This window comes from Carex rostrata, chromosome 16 (assembly GCF_964058835.1).
Source record: "Carex rostrata chromosome 16, lpCarRost1.2, whole genome shotgun sequence".
NCBI lineage: Eukaryota > Viridiplantae > Streptophyta > Magnoliopsida > Poales > Cyperaceae > Carex > Carex rostrata.
In genome coordinates, this window is record NC_135933.1 from 1926784 (window position 1) to 1944562 (window position 17779).

At 35.3% G+C, this 17779-nt stretch overlaps 2 protein-coding genes and 1 long non-coding RNA gene across 4 annotated transcripts; 1 reads left to right on the plus strand and 2 right to left on the minus strand.

The window, feature by feature from the left end:
- Positions 1-1593: 1593 nt before the first annotated feature.
- On the minus strand, positions 1594-2924 carry LOC144567855 (uncharacterized). Its single transcript, XR_013515521.1, has 2 exons — positions 2679-2924; positions 1594-1893 (listed from the first exon to the last, which is right to left on the minus strand). It is a non-coding gene; the product is annotated as an uncharacterized LOC144567855 (long non-coding RNA).
- Positions 2925-4068: 1144 nt separating this feature from the next.
- Positions 4069-5307, minus strand: LOC144567060 (protein METHYLENE BLUE SENSITIVITY 1-like). 2 transcript variants are annotated; one of them, XM_078317099.1, is made up of 2 exons: positions 4852-5307; positions 4069-4327 (listed from the first exon to the last, which is right to left on the minus strand). In XM_078317099.1, exons 1-2 carry the CDS (start codon positions 5157-5159, stop codon positions 4309-4311), a joined length of 327 nt encoding a protein of 108 aa, XP_078173225.1. In that variant the 5' UTR covers positions 5160-5307; the 3' UTR covers positions 4069-4308. The 2 variants fall into 2 exon arrangements, with proteins under 2 accessions (XP_078173225.1, XP_078173226.1); XM_078317100.1 differs by lacking the exon at positions 4069-4327 and having other exon boundaries at positions 4772-5274.
- A 9020-nt stretch (positions 5308-14327) lies between these two features.
- On the plus strand, positions 14328-16940 carry LOC144567384 (protein kinase dsk1-like). The gene is made up of 4 exons (XM_078317511.1): positions 14328-14690; positions 15210-15992; positions 16100-16147; positions 16394-16940. The coding sequence occupies exons 1-4, from the start codon at positions 14514-14516 to the stop codon at positions 16625-16627; spliced, it is 1242 nt and encodes a 413-aa protein (XP_078173637.1). The 5' UTR covers positions 14328-14513; the 3' UTR covers positions 16628-16940.
- The last annotated feature ends 839 nt before the right edge of the window (positions 16941-17779 follow it).

Genomic DNA, 17779 nt, shown 5'->3' on the forward strand with positions numbered 1-17779 from the left:
TAAAAAAAAGAAAAAGAAAAAGACGACAGATACGAAATCAAACAGAATAAGGGCATGTTTGTTTGTTATAGGATTCTACAGGATGAGATTTGACGGATTTGAGAACCTACTAATTAATTTGTGGGAACCCATACTCATGGGTATGCATGAGCTTGATAATGAGATTGTGCTAAATGAGTGTTCGGTTGTACCGTGAGATTAGTTGTGGCCCTGTGGAAAATCTTGATTTATTTTGAAGTTATGTATATTTATTGAAATATTAATGACAAATAATCAAATAGTATTTTATTTATAACAATAGTGTTTATTACTGACGTACATTATTTGTCAAATAGTAATAAATGTGAACTACAAATATATACAAGTAACAAGAAAGAATGCACCAGGACGAGTACCATAGTAATGCTACAGTCAACTAGCAAAGAAATGAATACAAATTAGAATAATATGAGGTTTGGATTTGTATCTGACAAATTCGCAAAGCCATATAATAAACAATGTGTATTCTCGCTATTAACCACTAATTAATTCAATTATTAAAAATAAGATATTATACAGCCATATAATATCTTCAATTACTAAAAATAACTACAAATGGTACCCAAGATAAACAATGTCTCCTGCTAGTAGGAAATAAATATCACCTACATATATATATCGAGGAGAAATAGCAAGCATATATAAAGTAACCAAATTAAGTTGCATCATATCCTGAGATTTTGATCCTTGGTTATGGTAAGGAGATGCAGAATTAAAAAGTATTTGAGCTATTATTGATGCACATGATTAATTCATCAATTGAACTTTCAATGTACTCAGATTAACTCAAACCAGATACACTGGTTAACTCTTTTGGTACAGAAAAGAACCTCGTACACTATCGACCCCTTGGTACAAAACAAAATTCCTTTGGTACATAAAAGAATTTGGTATCTAACTTGCTCCCCTGTCGGTCCTTGTACAGATAATAACTCTTTTTTGTTTTACTCAATATTTTTTGCATTGTTTCCTGCTTTGCTCTAGTACCGTATAGACCGGTACCATTATAGAAAAACAAGACAAATACACAGCATTGTTGGTACCAACCTATGTTACTCCCATACTTCAAACTAGGCCCCGTATCCGTATCGGATGCGTATTGGATACAGATACGAGTACAATACGGACCCAATACGTACTGAAACGAGCTGATACGACTGAAACTCCATCCCGCACCACACATGGACACGGTCTTGTGCACCGCGCAAGCCAAAAAAAATATTTTGGCAGCAACCAAGAATTAAACCCAAGATCTACATAAGTAACATGTGACTTTCCCATTGCACTATCTCACTTTTGATGTTTTAACGTACTAGATTTTATATTTATATATACTCGAGTTTATTTTTTATATTTAATTATACATACAAGTGTTATATCAACAAAATAATTAAAATAAAATATATTTAGTGGCCGTATCGTATCCATGATTTTTAAAAATTGACGTATCGTCGTATCCGTATCGTATCTGATACGATACCCGTATCTATATCCATGCAACATGGGTACCAACAGACCAATAATCAACAAAAGATGCAACAAACAATTCAAAAGTAAATAAAATCATCCCTTACTTTCTTTGCACTAACTCTCATTTTCACAATCATATCACAAGTAGAGTTAACATACTATCATTTTCACAAAATAATCAAACATAAATATCAATATTTCCAAAATATAACACCAATTCCCGTACCACTACACTATTATTTTCACAAAAAGATCAAACCTAACCACCAATATTTTCAAAATAACACACTACTAACCTTACTGTTAATTTGGACTTGTACAAGTCGACCATCATCTTGATCCAATCTGACCGACGTTGTGATCGTATGACCTCACATCTGCCCCCTTTCCAGCACGGAATATTGAATATGCATTAGCAGAAAAATCAGTAATAGTAGAAATAAATGGTTCAACTAAATTCATGTCGATTTTCCAATTTTATCCCCAACTCCTTTACAAGTTCCACTAAAGGTCGAATTTTCTCAGTAATATCTCCCTCGCATATCAGAATATTCCATGAAAGCCTTAGAATAAATATTGTGCAGTCTCTGACGAGTAGCTTGCTAGTGCCAATCTTCTTTTTTAAAAAGAAATTAAAAGCCAGATACATTATTTTAAATATTTATATATCCCTTGTATTATACAATTGGTTACTATGCATCTTTTTACATAGGATTTCAGTGTGTTTATATTGCAATGAACGAGTCTGTCAAAACAATCTCCACAATGGTTCCCCTAATTCAATATATACTGATTCACTGACAAATAGCTGAACAAAGAATTAAATCCATGTAATCGAAAAGAGATACGTAATAGCTTTGTCTAATCCTTCCCAGATCCAGCCCCGTATGAATGTTTCGTAATTGCTAACCAAACACCCCAAATAACTAGTGTAAAACAATTAAGCTAGAAAAACTAGTGCAAAACAAGTAAAAACAAAACCAACACGCTAAACAAAGAACTTAGCATGCTAGAATGGGCTCATCAAAATTTAAAATGAAACAAGGAATAAAGGCCTCCTCAGTTAGTACGAACGAGTAATGGAGGCACAAACGCAGCCAATCAATCCAATGGGGGCATGATCCTCAGTCAATTTAAAATAAATACTAAGATCAATTTGTTGTGATTACCTTCTTCAATCATGGATTTTGTTCTTTTAGCACAGCTACCTCCTTTCAGTTTCATGCACCCACAACTAGTTGTTTCCCGCCACAACCGAGATTGAGAAATAGAGAGAGGGGAGAGAGACAACGCGACATTTATTCACTCTGATCTCGCATTTTTTTTCCTAACTTTTTACACAGCGCAGGGATTCTTTTTGGGGAAAAAACATGGGGAAGAAGGGAAAGAAAATAACCTGCCGAACGGGCCTCAGGATAAATTGATGGATTCAACCAAAAATCATCAATTTCCACCAAATTAAAAGCATCCGAACAGGCCCTAAGAGATGACATAAAATCTACCATTTTTTTAAAATAAAGCAGCAGCAGATATGAAATCAGATCAAACGAAATAATATGACATGACTTCGAAGTTTATATCACGACAAAGATTTGTGTGAGCCTGCCCTGGACGAGCCGGCAATCATTTTGTTCTATTTTTTTATTATGTTTTGCTCATTTTAGTTTGAACCACGATTTTTTATCGTGAAATTTGATTATTTCACAAACAATTTTGAATCCAAACTATCGTTTATCTGATCACTTTAGAGAGATAAAATACAAAATTATAGGAAAACAGCTAGACCCACATCTGCACTGGATGTGATTCTATTTCCATTGTCATTAGGAATTTTAAACAGAAATTGGCCTAATTAAACAAAGATAATCAATTCATGATAATTCTAAAAAAAAAAAAATCATAGGTTCCGTTCAATTACTATCAAACGATAAAATCACATTTGATACTTCCCTTCTTGTTTACCCAAAAGATGCTAACAATAATTTTGTAGATTTGATAACAAATGTCTGGTAAAAATCTAAGGTGCTGGTAGATGGACTAGAAGCACATTAGCAGCTCCAAGGTGCTTTTGAGAAATGAAAGTGGGTCCTACAGATAAAGTGAGGGTGAAATTAATCCACTTAAAAAGATGAAATAACTTACTCCAGATTAACTCATCTATTACTCCATCTTACTTATATTTTACTTCTCGTTTAGCAGTTGTAAGTGTGAAATAAAGGATTTACTCCACTTCTCACACCACTACAAAACATGATAGAGGTTTTACATCTGCTGCTATTACAGTAGCAGTGATGGCATGGAGCTAACCAATTAAAAATTTGGACAGTTATATTGCATCAATAACCTACCCCCAAAAATATTACAAAATTGAGCAGGACATCAATAAAAAATGACAGCAGACATATTACAAGTCGAATCATGTATGGTACATTGCCATGTAGCTATACATGTCAAGCAATGCAGCTGCTATCTCTGCCAGATAGAAAGGAGCATTACCAGGTAAATAAGTTTGTAAATCAACAGTACCAAAGGTGAACTATTTTAATACGTAGCTAGATATGTCATAGCAACAATTTCAAGCAGAATAAATATCATACGTGCTGTGCACATAGATTACATATTAAAAGATAAGTTTTCCTTGCATCAAACATAACACAAAATCAGATTATATTCGATTCTTCGCGCAACTTAGCTCTCCTGTTGTTGACTGATTATTACAAAGTATGCGGATCACGCGATCAGCATGTGTCATGTAGTCCACAACAGGAAGTTGCATTCTTGCGCTTATCTTGAAGATCATTACTTCGTGCTCTCAGGCCTTTATTATACAATTTAAATAGTCAGGAAATAATCTGATCTTTCGATCAAGAACTATATATAGTTTTCTTAAATTTAACTATGTATATAACAAACAAAATACTGATTAAAAGGGAACTAAACGGGCTTGCATAAGCTGCAACAGATATAATCAAGATAGAACTAAACCGGCTTTTGCAGAAGCTGCAACAGATATAATCAATATAGAACTAAACCGGCTTTTGCAGAAGCTGCAACAGATATAATCAAGATGGGACTAAACCGGCTTGCAGAAGCTGCAAGCCTGCAACAGATATAATCAAGATAGAATGACTTGAATTCTTGAATTTCTGTTCAACTCAGTTTTACACATCGCTGAGAAAATTCACCAAACTGTCATCCTTCCACCACCATACCCTAACACCCCCACCCCCCACACCCAACAGATATCACGCATACTTCATATAGTAAGACAAGCATAGAAACATTAGAGAAACATAAACGTGAACAAAATACAGCAACAAGAAAACAGGAGAAGATGTCTACTTTTTTAGGCTGCCGCGGATGCCGGGCTTGGAGGAGGACTCGCTTGGAATGGAGGCATGGAGATTGTTCAGCTTCTCAGGTTCAAAGGGGAGCTTCGGGTGGCGCGCATCGTGGTGGATCTGCATAGTCTTGATGTCGGGTGCAGTAACCTTGCACAGGGGACACTCCAGCTTGGCGTGACCGCCTTTGACCTGCCCGAGCCGGTCCGACTGTCCGGCCTTCCCGCCGCCACGGTTCGTTGTCGCGGCGTCGATCTTCGCCGCTATCTCCTTCGCCGTGTGCTTCTTTGGCTTCGCCTTCCCAGTCATCACGCTCTCTCTTGAATTTTCTTTTGAACGGAGGAAAGAGGCGATCTAACTAACCCTAACCCTAGCGGACGCAGCGAAGAGGAAAAGAAAAAAAAAAGTAGGGGGCGAAAGAGACGTCGAGAGAGAATTGGATTGAAATAAATAACAAGGGGGGGTGAATAGACTTCGATCTTAGCCAAACAGCCGAAAAAGCCAACCAGCATATTATTTAATTGATTAAAATATTCCGGTACTGTCCCTGTCAAAAAAGAAGCTTATTCCATTACTTTTCAGGGCAGGTTTGCTTAAATAATTATTTAAAGCAATGCAAAAATACAACCATACAAGTGTCAATAATATTGATTATTTAATCTACATCGTATTCGTCTATTCGATGATATAAGATGTATATAAATTAAAAAATTGTCATTGGTTTATCAGATAAAAAATAAATTTTGATAACTTATTTTAAGTTGTAACGGTTAGTACCTAGCTATATTCAATAAATACGTTATCATAGAATTTACAGGAAAAAAATACGTAATTTATAATTTTTAGCGGTATGCATAAAATTCCATTTTCTTTTTGTTTCTCTCTTTTTCTGCCTTCTATATTTTCGATTTGTTTTCATCGTTAAGTTTTATCAGTGACTGAAGATGTCTTTCGCATAATTGTATTGCTTTGTATGTGAAGAAAGGAAATGGATAATAAAAAGCACTAGGCATCTTCTTTATTTGAAACGATACAATAACTCGGCTGGTTGAAATTTGTTACATTTCTTAATTAATTGGGCAATGTTTGTTCTTATATAGATTATTTTTCAAAATAATTTGAAAAATTAACTAGTAGTATCCTCATGTTTATTTATGAAGTTGGATTTAACTAGAATATTTCTAGAGCTTTGATCTGAAAAAATATTCATTGAAGAAAAAATGGGTTATTTAAAAATGACACAATTTCTATTAAAAAATTGCATTTAGCAAAGTTTGGACACTAAGAAGTGTCTTTTTACAATATTGAAAACATGTATAATAAAAAAACAACAGAGATAAGCTACATAGGACTTTTTACAAAGAAAAACAAAAAAATGGAGTAGAAGCTTAAGTTCATCAAGTTCTTTGGTGAACTCAAGTCTAAAACCCGTTAAATCGGCTTCAAATGACGAATTCGAACAGTTGAAATCTGCCTACTTTACGAGTGATGCGTCTGAATGTAAAAAAATAAAAAAATTGTACATAGTCAAGTGGTAAAAAAAACGTATAAAAAATGAATGCATTAAAATTAATTTATTAACCTTTTAATTTTGATTGCTTGACTTTATACTAAATTAATTCAAATATTAGTTATTTGTCACTCCAAAACCTTCAAATTGTAAAAATATCATCTTGAAATTTAAAATTGTAAAAATGTCACTCCAAACTTCATTAATTTGTAATTTTGTCAATACAAATAATTTTGTCACTACAAATAATTATTGCACCTAAGTTGTGGTAAAGCAGGAAGGAAAAAAAAAACATAAACCGATAGAACAAGTGTGTCAGTATGTAACTCCTAACACTCAAACAAACCTGCTAAGCAGGATCGGTGAAATTAAAGTCTTACCAAACAGGATCGGTGAAATTTTTTTTTTTTTTTCTAAAACAGCAAAAAATGGCTAAAACATAATAAAACACTTTGAAGCCAGAAAAAGAAATAGACTCCAAATTTAAAGCCACTTCTTTTTCTAAATCCATCAAAATAACCAATTTCTCCATAAAAACACCATAATATCCAATATCCCATACAAACTTAACATTATTTCTTATATCCACTTTATTTATTTAAACATTGTATTTAGTAATTTAAAAAAAAAAACAAAATTGACAAATATACCCTCCTCTTGTTCCTTCTTATTCTTTGTCAACTGGGTTTGGTACGAATTAGAGCCCTATCAATCATAATCGTGAGTGAAAAAACACAATCCTTTTCTCTCATCTCCTTAGGTTTTATTTTATTTAATTTTATTTCATATTTTGGATATTGAGGTTTTCAAGTAAAATGCCGCTCTCTTAGACTAAAATCCTGAACTATAGCGATATTTATTTCAAAAAACTGAAACTTCATGTTCCCTACTGTTTCGATTACAAATCCGGAACTATAGCGATATTTATTTCAAAAAATGTAACATATATAAGAAGACTAAAATCTATGGATAAGGATAATAAATAAATAATGTTGTTAACACTTTGATAGTTTGAATTAAGGAAATAAATTAGTTTGACAAATGAAAATTAATACGGTTGAATAGAAAATACAGAGAGAAAAGGATAGAACGAAGAATACAAACAGACAGAGTATTGGAAAGTAGCTACCAAACTTTCAAACAGAGAGGGGGAGAGAGAAAAAATTTTGGTACTGATTGAAAGTATGAAATAATGTGGCTATTTGCATTGGTGTATCAGAAGCTATTTGACATTATTGAAACAATAGAAAAGGAGATCAAGTACAAGGAATTGTATTTCAATTATTGATGCAAGAAGCTACTGCGTTAGTCACAGTTTCAACTAAACTCCATTATTCATTTTCTGAATAAGAGAAGAATGATATATTCGTCAATTTATTTTTGAAGTAACTAAATAAAATGATTAAAGAAATAAAAGGGACAGAAGAAATAATATTAAATTTGTATGGAGATATTGAATATTATGATATTTTTATGAGAAAATTGACTATTTTGAATTTTTGTATGGATACACTGGAAAAAAAATTCCAATAATATTTTTTACTAATACATATTCCCACAATCGGTACCTAGTCCAAACCCAAGGGTGGGACCCACCACCAGGGGCGGAACCAAGGGGGTGAGAGGGGGGGCCAGGCACTCCCCATAAAATCAGGATGTTGCTTATATATATAGTCTAAGTGCATATTTTCATATGGTTTTTTACAGATGCATACTGATTGGCATCCCCCAAATTCAAATCCTAGGTTGTTATTTCGTCTTTCGGCGGCTCGCCCCCCCCCCCCCCCCCCCCCCCCCCCCAAAATTCAAATCCTGGTTCCGCCCCTGCCCACCACTTCCACGTCATTTATTACTTTGCAAGTAGGGAGATCCTCTGTATAAGCCAAATAGCCAATATTAAAGTTAATTTTTAATAGTAATCTGTAGTAAAATTCTTATACCAAAAAAATGTGGGGAAAATAATTATAGCCCCCAAAGATATTTTCTTGAAAAATAAGCCTTTTTTTTCATATTAACCAAACACACTGTCACTTTAATTCATCCAGTCGATACTTTTATCATTTAAACGCATAGTGTTATCTAAATTTTAAATATCCTCCAAATTTTTACCAATAGATACAAATTTATATGAGCAACAATCCAAGTCCAAATTACATGTGATATAAAACCCTGAAAAAAGGATGGTCAGCAAATCAACAATTCTTATTTATAAAAAAGGATGCAATTGCTCACAATGTTCACCAATAGTAGGTAATGTAGTTTTGACAATGCTGACCATCTTTTTAAATAAAAGACCAAAGAGTGTTATGATCAAATTGTCCTCTACCTAGCTTCAGGGCAGGTAATTAGTTGTCTTAGTTACGCGTGTGTCACACCCCGCGGCCACGGGTTGCAACAGTACCCCACCGTAAGCATACACTCCATGTATACTTACAAGGCATTTAAAATAAATTAAGCAATTCACACTAAAATAATATAAAAACAGGTTCATATATATATATCAGAGTACACAGTCTGGTCATAATATAATATACATCCAAAAGTATCTCATCCGGATACCAACCATGAGAACTACCCTAAAGCTATACAACAAAACATATCTAGGGTCATATGATGGTAGATTACTAAGGCCTACTACTCGCGTGCCTCTCCGGAATCAGTCGCACTAGTACTTGTAAAATAACCCGAAGGGTGGGGGTGAGAATAAATTCTCAGTGTGAAATTTGTCACAGTTAGATTATTGGACTTGCAATCAAGCTCCATATTCAGAAATGAAATCCATACAACGGCAATTCAAACAGATACATATTCATAAATAAGATGATGCATATGCTCGACAACAATTCAACCAGATGAATCACAATTAACTGAATTTCCAAGATGAATTTCAAACACAACACTTATTTGGCTTAACTCGACTCATTAGGGCTTGTAACAACTATCGATGTTCTTTCGAGCTGGACCCTTTATCAAACCCTCGTCTGTAGGGTTACTGACACTTACAGATGTTCCACCGAGCTGGACCCTTTATCTGACACCCATCTGTAATCGCTTGGCTTAACCGTTTACTAAGGTCTGGTTCAAGTCATATAAAGAAAATCCTCTTTGGAATCATTCCAATGTTCGTAACATTCAATTGACCATCCAAATGCATTAACACGTAGGAGAATGCCACTGAGCCACAGACGTTACACATGTCACCCACGACTCCAAATCACACATCAATACAATCACTCACCCCTCGTCCCAACCGGTACTGGGAAAACTGAGGGTCGTTCACCTAAAGTGATATAAGGATCCAGGGCTCAAGGTTAGCTATACAGCTCAACCTTGCAAATTCGTCGGATCCAAGTCAGCTATACAGCTCAACTTCGTAAATCCACTCACACACATAATTCGTCGGATCCAAGTCAGCTATACAGCTCAACTTCGTAAATCCGCTCACATACATAGTCCGTGGTGACTTTCAATCAAAATCAGATCATAATAGATCGACACAAATGGCAACCATACAAGCATGAAAATCATTTCATTCACAATAATTCGAGTTTAATTTTATTGGGCTATGCAAATGATTTATGCAATTCAATGATGCAACAATCAGACATTCAACATGACAAACGAATAACAATTTAATTCCTGAAAATGAAATATCAAACAAGTCCAAGAATCTCGCACCTAATTACGACGAGCGTATCGCATACTTATGGATCAGACGTCTCAAAATGTCCCGCAAGGTCTTGCTCAACCGAGCCTACACCTATATTGCACATATAGTTGGTTTAACATTGGTTCTCGTAACAATTCGATTTACCGATTGGTTAAATCCTAATTTGGTGAAAACCTCAAATTAGCCGTTAATTGTTCTAGAAATTCAAGATCAAGAGGTAACCTTACCGATTACAAGTCTAATCGGTTGGATTAAACTAATCAATTCACGATTATGCCCAATTTCGATTTTGGCACAAAACCCTAGAAATCGATATCCGAAATCGAGATGAAATCGGGAAAGAATCGGTAAATAAACAATCAAAGAAGCTCAAGGAGCTAGTCTACAAGCAATTCGAACACAAATCTCAGGTTTAAAATGAAAACCCGAGAAATTGAGAAAATTCGAGGTTTCGAGAGAGAAGGAGAGAAAGGAATACCGAATATAAGGGTTAGGAGAGATCTATGGCCAATTTCTCGGCTCCACCTTCGATTTCCCGAGCTTTAGCGCGATTCGGAGTGACTTGGAGCGCTCTCTCTCTCTTTGGCTGAATACACAAGAAAAATGGGAAAATGGGCTGTGGGAAGAGAGAGAAAGAGTGATTTGAGTTTTAGGGTTAAAAACACCCCGAGTGCGGACGCACTCATCCGCAGTGCGGGTCACTTCACCCGCACTCGGCACTTAGTCGATTTTCGAAAAATGCAAATTAACACAGAAAATCCCCGAGTGCGGACGCACTCATCCGCAGTGCGGGTCACTTCACCCGCACTCGGCACTTAGTCGATTTTCGGAAAATACAAATTAACACAGAAAATCCCCGAGTGCGTTCGACAAATTTTCAGAAAAAGTCCAAGTCTAATGCGTTCGCATTGTGACTCAGTGCGGGTCAACCCATCCGCACTCAACACTTAGCAGATTTCAGAAAATTCAGATCAACACAGAAAATTTCATGAGTGCAGACGCACCCACCCGCAGTGCGGGTCAACCATCCGCACTCGCACCGAATTTCAGAAAATAATCAAAGAAAAATAGAGGCCAGTGCGGGTCAGCCACCCGCACTCACCACCAGTGCGGACGCACTAGACCTATAAAGGTTCGGAACTTCGAAATTTCGACAGGGTTTTGATTCACACTTAGTTTACTTATCTAGGAAAACATTAATTAAGGTTTAAATTTCTATCTCGTTAGCATTATTTTCGATTCTTGTCTTTAAAACATTTAGAATTATATTGTTAAAATTTCGTAACGTAACAGCGTGATTTTTATCTCACTATTTATTAACAATAACCTTTATTTGACAAGCTTGTTTTGAATAACAGTCCAGAACGGACTAAAGTAAGGAGCAGTTTTAAAACGAACAACGAAACAGACTCAATTATGGAATTGATTTTTGTATTTAGTATATGGAATAGTTTCAAGGTTTTACTTATGTCAATTTTTTTATTTTATTTAGAGAATATGTTTTGTCATAAAAGAATCAACGTTAACATTATAAGAAAGCCACTATGTTGACTATTTTGTATGAAGATGATTAGTCATTTTAACCTTTTTAATAAAAATCTAATGATAATTTTAATAAAACTTTTAGATCTAGTAGGATATCTCAGATTAGAGCTGCAAAACCAGTTACAAGCGAGTTATGCTGCAAAAAAGGTTATGTATTATTAACTCGCTCAATAATTGCTTGTTTTAACTTACTTATTTACAACTCGAATCAATTCCAGTTTGAGTTGACTTACTCATTTAACTCGTGAGTTAAATTTGAACATACCTCAACTTGCTCATTAACAACTCGTTTAACTCGTAAGCTGAATTCAAATTATTTTTCATCACATGATAAACAAATGGGCTATGGATGAAAATAAGACTATTTTTTTAATGTAATTTATTAATAGAGCAACAACCGACTATAACTAGAAAAATTGACTAGGTTAAATGAATTATGAGCCAGCTCGAATTGTCAATAAGTTGAACTCAAATTGATCGTCTCATTAACTACACCTTATTTGGATGGAGAGAGAAGAAGGGAAAATAAAACTTTCCGTCGAATTGTGTTTGGTTGACAAAATTATGTCGAAGGTGAAGAGTATAGGAGGTAAAAGATTTAATCTTGTATCATTGTAATTAATATAATCGGTTTCCCTTCCAATTTGGGATGTAACAGATGGAAAAAAAATTTGTTGCAAATATTTTAAAGAAAGTAACATAAATACTCAACCCTATATCTTACCTATATAATTCTTATACAAGTTTTTTACTACAATCCTACAATAGTCATCAAATTTCTCATTAATCTTCTAAATTTTAATTAACCAAACAAAAAATAAGACGAAAATGAAAATGAAAATTATTTATTCTCATTAATCATTCAAGCACGAAAAAGCTAAATATGTTAATATTCCTTTTTATTCCATTTCATTCTCTTTTATTCTTCACCTCTCCTCCTTTCTTCTACTCTCCATCCAAACAGGGTATTAATAAGTTGATCATAAGTTGGAAGTAATTCGCTTATTTATAACTTATTTACAACCCTATCTCAGAAGATGCAGACTTGTCCCAGACCCAGCCTCTGTCAATTTCGAATTTAGTATAAGCTAGAGTATGAAGGCATTTTTTTTATTTATAGAATCTATTACAAAATAATAGAGGAAAAAAAAATAAAGGATACCATGAAATAGAAGGATTTTAAATATTTCTTTCATCCGAACTAGTCTCGATCGGTAAAGATGTCTCCAATTCAAATGTTTTTTTTGCTTTATTTTTTGTTGTTACATTGGATTCTTTGTGCCAATTTATTCCGACTACAATTTTTTTTAACTTCTTCAAAAAAGCCACATAAGATTCAAGACAACTGAAGAAAAAAAACCTTTGAACCGGTGATCTTTTTATCAATCCTTTTTCTCTGTATGGAAATTTCAGTGTTATTTCTCTTTCTCTATTATTTTATAAATAATAATTCTCCTTATTCTGGGCGGACCCCAATTTGAAAAGAAATATCTAAAAAAGGTATGCTGCGAAGTGCAGGAAGATGAACATCGAAATGATTTTCTTTAAAATTTATTAACGAAAAAGGATTATATTTAAATCACCCGTATATAGGGGTGAAAACGGAGCCGGATTATCCGACAGATATCCGCTCCGCTCCGGATTCGGATAATTTCCGGATATGGATTCGGATAATTATCAAAAATCCATAGAAGATACGGAGTCCTAAACGGAGCGGATATCCGGATTATCCGAATTCGGATAGTTTGGCCGGACTCATATAAAAGAGGAATTAAAATTTGTTATAGGTGAGATTTGAACCCATGTCCTCCCATCTCAAGGTCTTTGAATTAAGCTTCAAATTCTATCAAAAAAAGAATTAAGCTTCAAATTCTATCAAAATAAGAATTAAGCTTCAAATTCTATCAAAATAAGAATTAAGCTTCAAACCACTAGACCACAACATCTTTTGTTACCATTCATTTATTTGATATATATATTGAGGAGGGTTCAAATGCCTCCATTTTTTGTGCCTCCTTCATGCCTCCATTTTTAAAAATTTAAATAACTCAAAGTTTAAAACTTAAATCTCAAAATAAAACCGTTAGATGCGATCTATGTTATTTTCTCTATGTACCCATAAAAAATTATCACATTTTGATTTTGCTTTTATATGAATCAATAAGTTGAAAAATCAACGTCTAAAAATTATCCACATTTGTATACATTTTTATAAGCTCAAGATGACAATCAAAATAAAGTTGAAATGCCATAATTTTTTACATGTGCATAGATAAAATGATATAGTTCATATCCAACGGTTTTATTTTGAATTTTAAGATTTAAATTTTGAGTTATTAAAGTTTTTAAAAATAGAGGCATGATGGAGGCACAAAAATTAGAGGCATTTGAACCCTCCTCATATATATTATATGAATATATTATCTCCCATCTCTTATAAGTTCATTAATATTTATATTTAATGTTTTAATTAATATTTGTATCTTAGAAGTTCATATATCTTAATTATCCGACCATTATTCGTTTTATATCCGTATTCGAATTCGTATCCGTGGACTATCCGTTCCGTATCCGTTTAAGGCGGATTTGATTTTGAATTTTGATATCCGTTTACTATCCGTATCCGTATTCGTATCCGCTCATTATCCGACGAATGCAGATATGATATCAGCACTATCCGCTCCGTTTTCACCCCTACCTGTATATTAAACTGGAGATGTGATTTATGCACCAATCCCACACACTGTTAGTTGGCTGTACGTCTCCCGTCATTATTACTGGAGAAGATACACGTTTAAGAATGGAAGAACGCCCGCCTCTTCCCTTTCCTCTCTACCGCTGGCAGAATCATTTCACTTTCAATTTTCCAGCGATCGCAACGGATATCACGCTCCTCAAATTGTGAGAGAGAAACGAAAGAGAGAGAGAGAGAGAGAGGATGGTGTGCTCGGCATCAGAGTCGTCGGAGGACGAGGGAATGGAGGGGTACAGAAAGGGTGGTTACCACGCGGCGAGAATAGGAGACCGGTTCGCCGCTGGGAGATACGTCGCTCAGAGGAAGCTCGGCTGGGGCAATTTCTCTACCGTCTGGCTTGCCTATGACACTCTTTGCTCCGTCAGTTCTTCAAACTTTTATTTTTGAAATCCCATTATTTTTGGGGGCTAGGTTAGTGGGTGATTGGGGGATTGTTCGGAAACAAATTTGCAAAAAAAAAATCGGCGCTTATTTCTTTCCAAAAGATTTAGTTTTGCGGTGTTGGTTTATATCGTTGTTAGAGAAACAGTTTTCTTGTTTACGGTCTGTGAATTTCTTTGATTAGGTTCATTCAGAAGGCCATGAAGGGAACTGTTTTGTTTATTTATTTATCTGTGCCGTTCAGTTAGTGCTTCGTCTGAGTAATTACAAGAGGAAAATTGTTATTAGTCTAATAATTGAGTTTGAGGTGAATTAGTTCATGGAAAACTTGTCACAACCTAATAAATTGCCCACCTTGAGCCCAGAGTTTTGAGTGATTTAGAAGACTCGTTTTGTTTTAATATTAGACATAAGTTTACAAATTAATAGGAGAATGAGGTAATTCATTTGTTGGTTTTACTATGATAACTGTTTTACACAAAACATCTCTTTTGGCAGAGATATGTTGCTATTAAAATCCAAAAAAGTGCAAAGGAGTATGCTGAGTCGGCTCTTCATGAGATAGCTCTCCTATCTTCAATTGCACAAGGAGATGATTCAAAATCCAAGTGTGTAATTCAACTGCTGGACCACTTTAAACACAGTGGCCCAAATGGACAGCATTACTGCTTGGCCACTGAATTCCTCGGGGACAGCCTCCTTAAACTCATAAGGTACAACCACCAGAAAGGGATAGGCCTCCATCGGGTAAGACAAATTTCCAAATCAGTTCTTTCTGGGTTAGATTACCTGCACAGAGAACTTGGTATAATCCATACAGACCTAAAACCTGAAAATGTGCTTCTGGTCTCCACCATAGACCCAACAAAGGACCCGAGCCGCACAGGTCTGCCACCTATACTGGAACGACCTGAAGGAAACCCAGACCACGTTAAGAGGGTAAATTTTGGAGATAAGTGGCTTAAAATAAGAGCCAAGAGGGCAGTTGCTAAGATTTCTCAACGGAGGGTCTCTCTGGGAGGTGTCATGGAGATGGATAACAGGAGCTTGGAGGGAATTGACTTGCAGTGCAAGATTGTGGATTTTGGAAATGCGGTCCGTGGAAATGAGGAATTAATGGAGGAGATACAAACAAGGGAGTACCGGGCCCCAGAGGTCGTTATTGGATCGGGGTATTCGTTTTCAGCTGATATGTGGTCCTTTGCGTGTTTGGTGTTTGAGTTGGCGACTGGTGACACGCTCTTTGCACCGATGGCCAGCGATGATTTTACCGAAGATGAGGTATTCCTTCATGTTTGTGTGTTTGATGCAACACAACATTAGCTGTGTATGTTTCTATTAGATTTTGTTATTTATAATTTTGTGACTGGTTTTGGTTTGTTGTTCAGGATCACTTGGCCCAGATGATGGAACTCCTCGGAAAGATGCCTAAAAAGGTTTGAACACCTTTCTTTTTCACACAGAATTTTTTTCTCAAAAGTGTTTTGTGGAAGTTGTTATCATAATTTGGAATGAGTGTGACATATTACCTCTCTGGTGAAGTGGTGAGGCCCACAAGTGATTTTGTGCTTTGTTTATTTGTTGATTTCGTGGCTATTTCTGAAAAGTACATTGGAGCAGTATGCAACCTCAGTGTAGTACAGGAGCACTATTCATACTCTATTGCTTTCTTTTATTCTCAGATTGCTGTGACTGGGTCCCGTTCGAAAGACTACTTTGACCGTCATGGAGATCTCAAGAGGATACGGCGTTTGAAATTCCGGCCAATGGATAGCCTTCTTGTTGATAAGTACCACTTCACAGAAACTGATGCACGCAGCCTTTCAAATTTTCTCTGCCCTCTGCTCGATTTTGAGCCTGAGAAGAGACCAACCGCTTCTCAGTGCCTCGTTCATCAGTGGATAACTGGTTCTTAATCCTGGTTTGAAGTTTTCTTATTTAAAGAAAGAAAAGAGGAAAAGCACATGTTTGATGCAGCTATAATTACAGTCAGATGGTTAATTATAGTCTTCTTGCTTTGCCAAAGAGAAGACAACAATAGGGTTCAGTTGTTGTCTAATTGTCTTTGATCTATTTTTCACTGATCGTTTGAATTTCTTTGGGAGGTTTTTTATTTACTGATAGGATGTTTGCATTTGGGACTAATACGACCTTGAATTTATTTGACGAGTAATTTTAATTGATACTTTTGAAACAGTACTAAATAACTATGGTGATATTATCTGTGTATGTGCTGCCGTGTACTTGTGTGTGTGTGTGCGCACGCGCGAGAGAGAGAGAGACTGTTCTGGATATAAGACCAGAGATGTGTTAAGTGGTTAGATGACCTCGAAATGGTGGTATCCTCATTACTTGATTCTTATTTTATGGTTGGAGCATAGTGTGACTCTATCCACTTTTATTCTCACTAGTGCTGTTGTTATGCCTATTGTTCCGTAGTGGGGTAATCCAGCATTTTTAAATATGTTTGGTGGTTCTAGGCTAGCATTGCAGTATTGCATTTTTGTTTGGTAGAATGTACTTGCCAGATGCATTTTTGCTGTGTGACTATACTGTTGGTATAGGGTCCCTGTGCTGTGCACAATGTATCCCTTGTATATGTCCAGTAAATATTGTAAATTTGTAATAACAGAATCTCTTATCTCTCCTTTCTGATATCTTAACTACTCTAACACTAGAATCTCTTTTTTAACTAATAGGCTTTCTTTAGTTTTAGATCCTCTTATAGATGATTCTCAAGCTGCTTTTATAAAAGGTCGATTAATAGGAGATAATATCGTTAGTGCACATGAAATTCTTCATCAAGTTAGGTTATCTAAACAGAAAGGCATCCTTCTCAAACTCGACTTTGAGAAAGCCTTTGATAAGGTTAATTGGAATTTTTTACTTGAGGTATTAGCTGCACGTGGTTTTGGTAGTCTCTTTATTAATTGGATTGATGATATCTTACATAGTGGCAGGACTTGTATTTCGTTTAATGGAGAGTTAGGTGATTATTTCCATTGTAAGCAGGGTCTTAGGCAAGGGGATCCTTTGTCCCCTCTTCTTTTTGATCTAGTTGCTGATGC

Coding starts and splice junctions, on each gene's coding strand:
- LOC144567060 (XM_078317099.1), bottom strand. CDS start 5,159: ATGACTGGGAAGGCGAAGCCAAAGAAGCACACGGCGAAGGAGATAGCG.
- LOC144567384 (XM_078317511.1), top strand. CDS start 14,514: ATGGTGTGCTCGGCATCAGAGTCGTCGGAGGACGAGGGAATGGAGGGG. Junction 14,691..15,209: donor CCTATGACACTCTTTGCTCC/GTCAGTTCTTCA, acceptor CTCTTTTGGCAG/AGATATGTTGCTATTAAAAT. Junction 15,993..16,099: donor ATGATTTTACCGAAGATGAG/GTATTCCTTCAT, acceptor TTTGTTGTTCAG/GATCACTTGGCCCAGATGAT.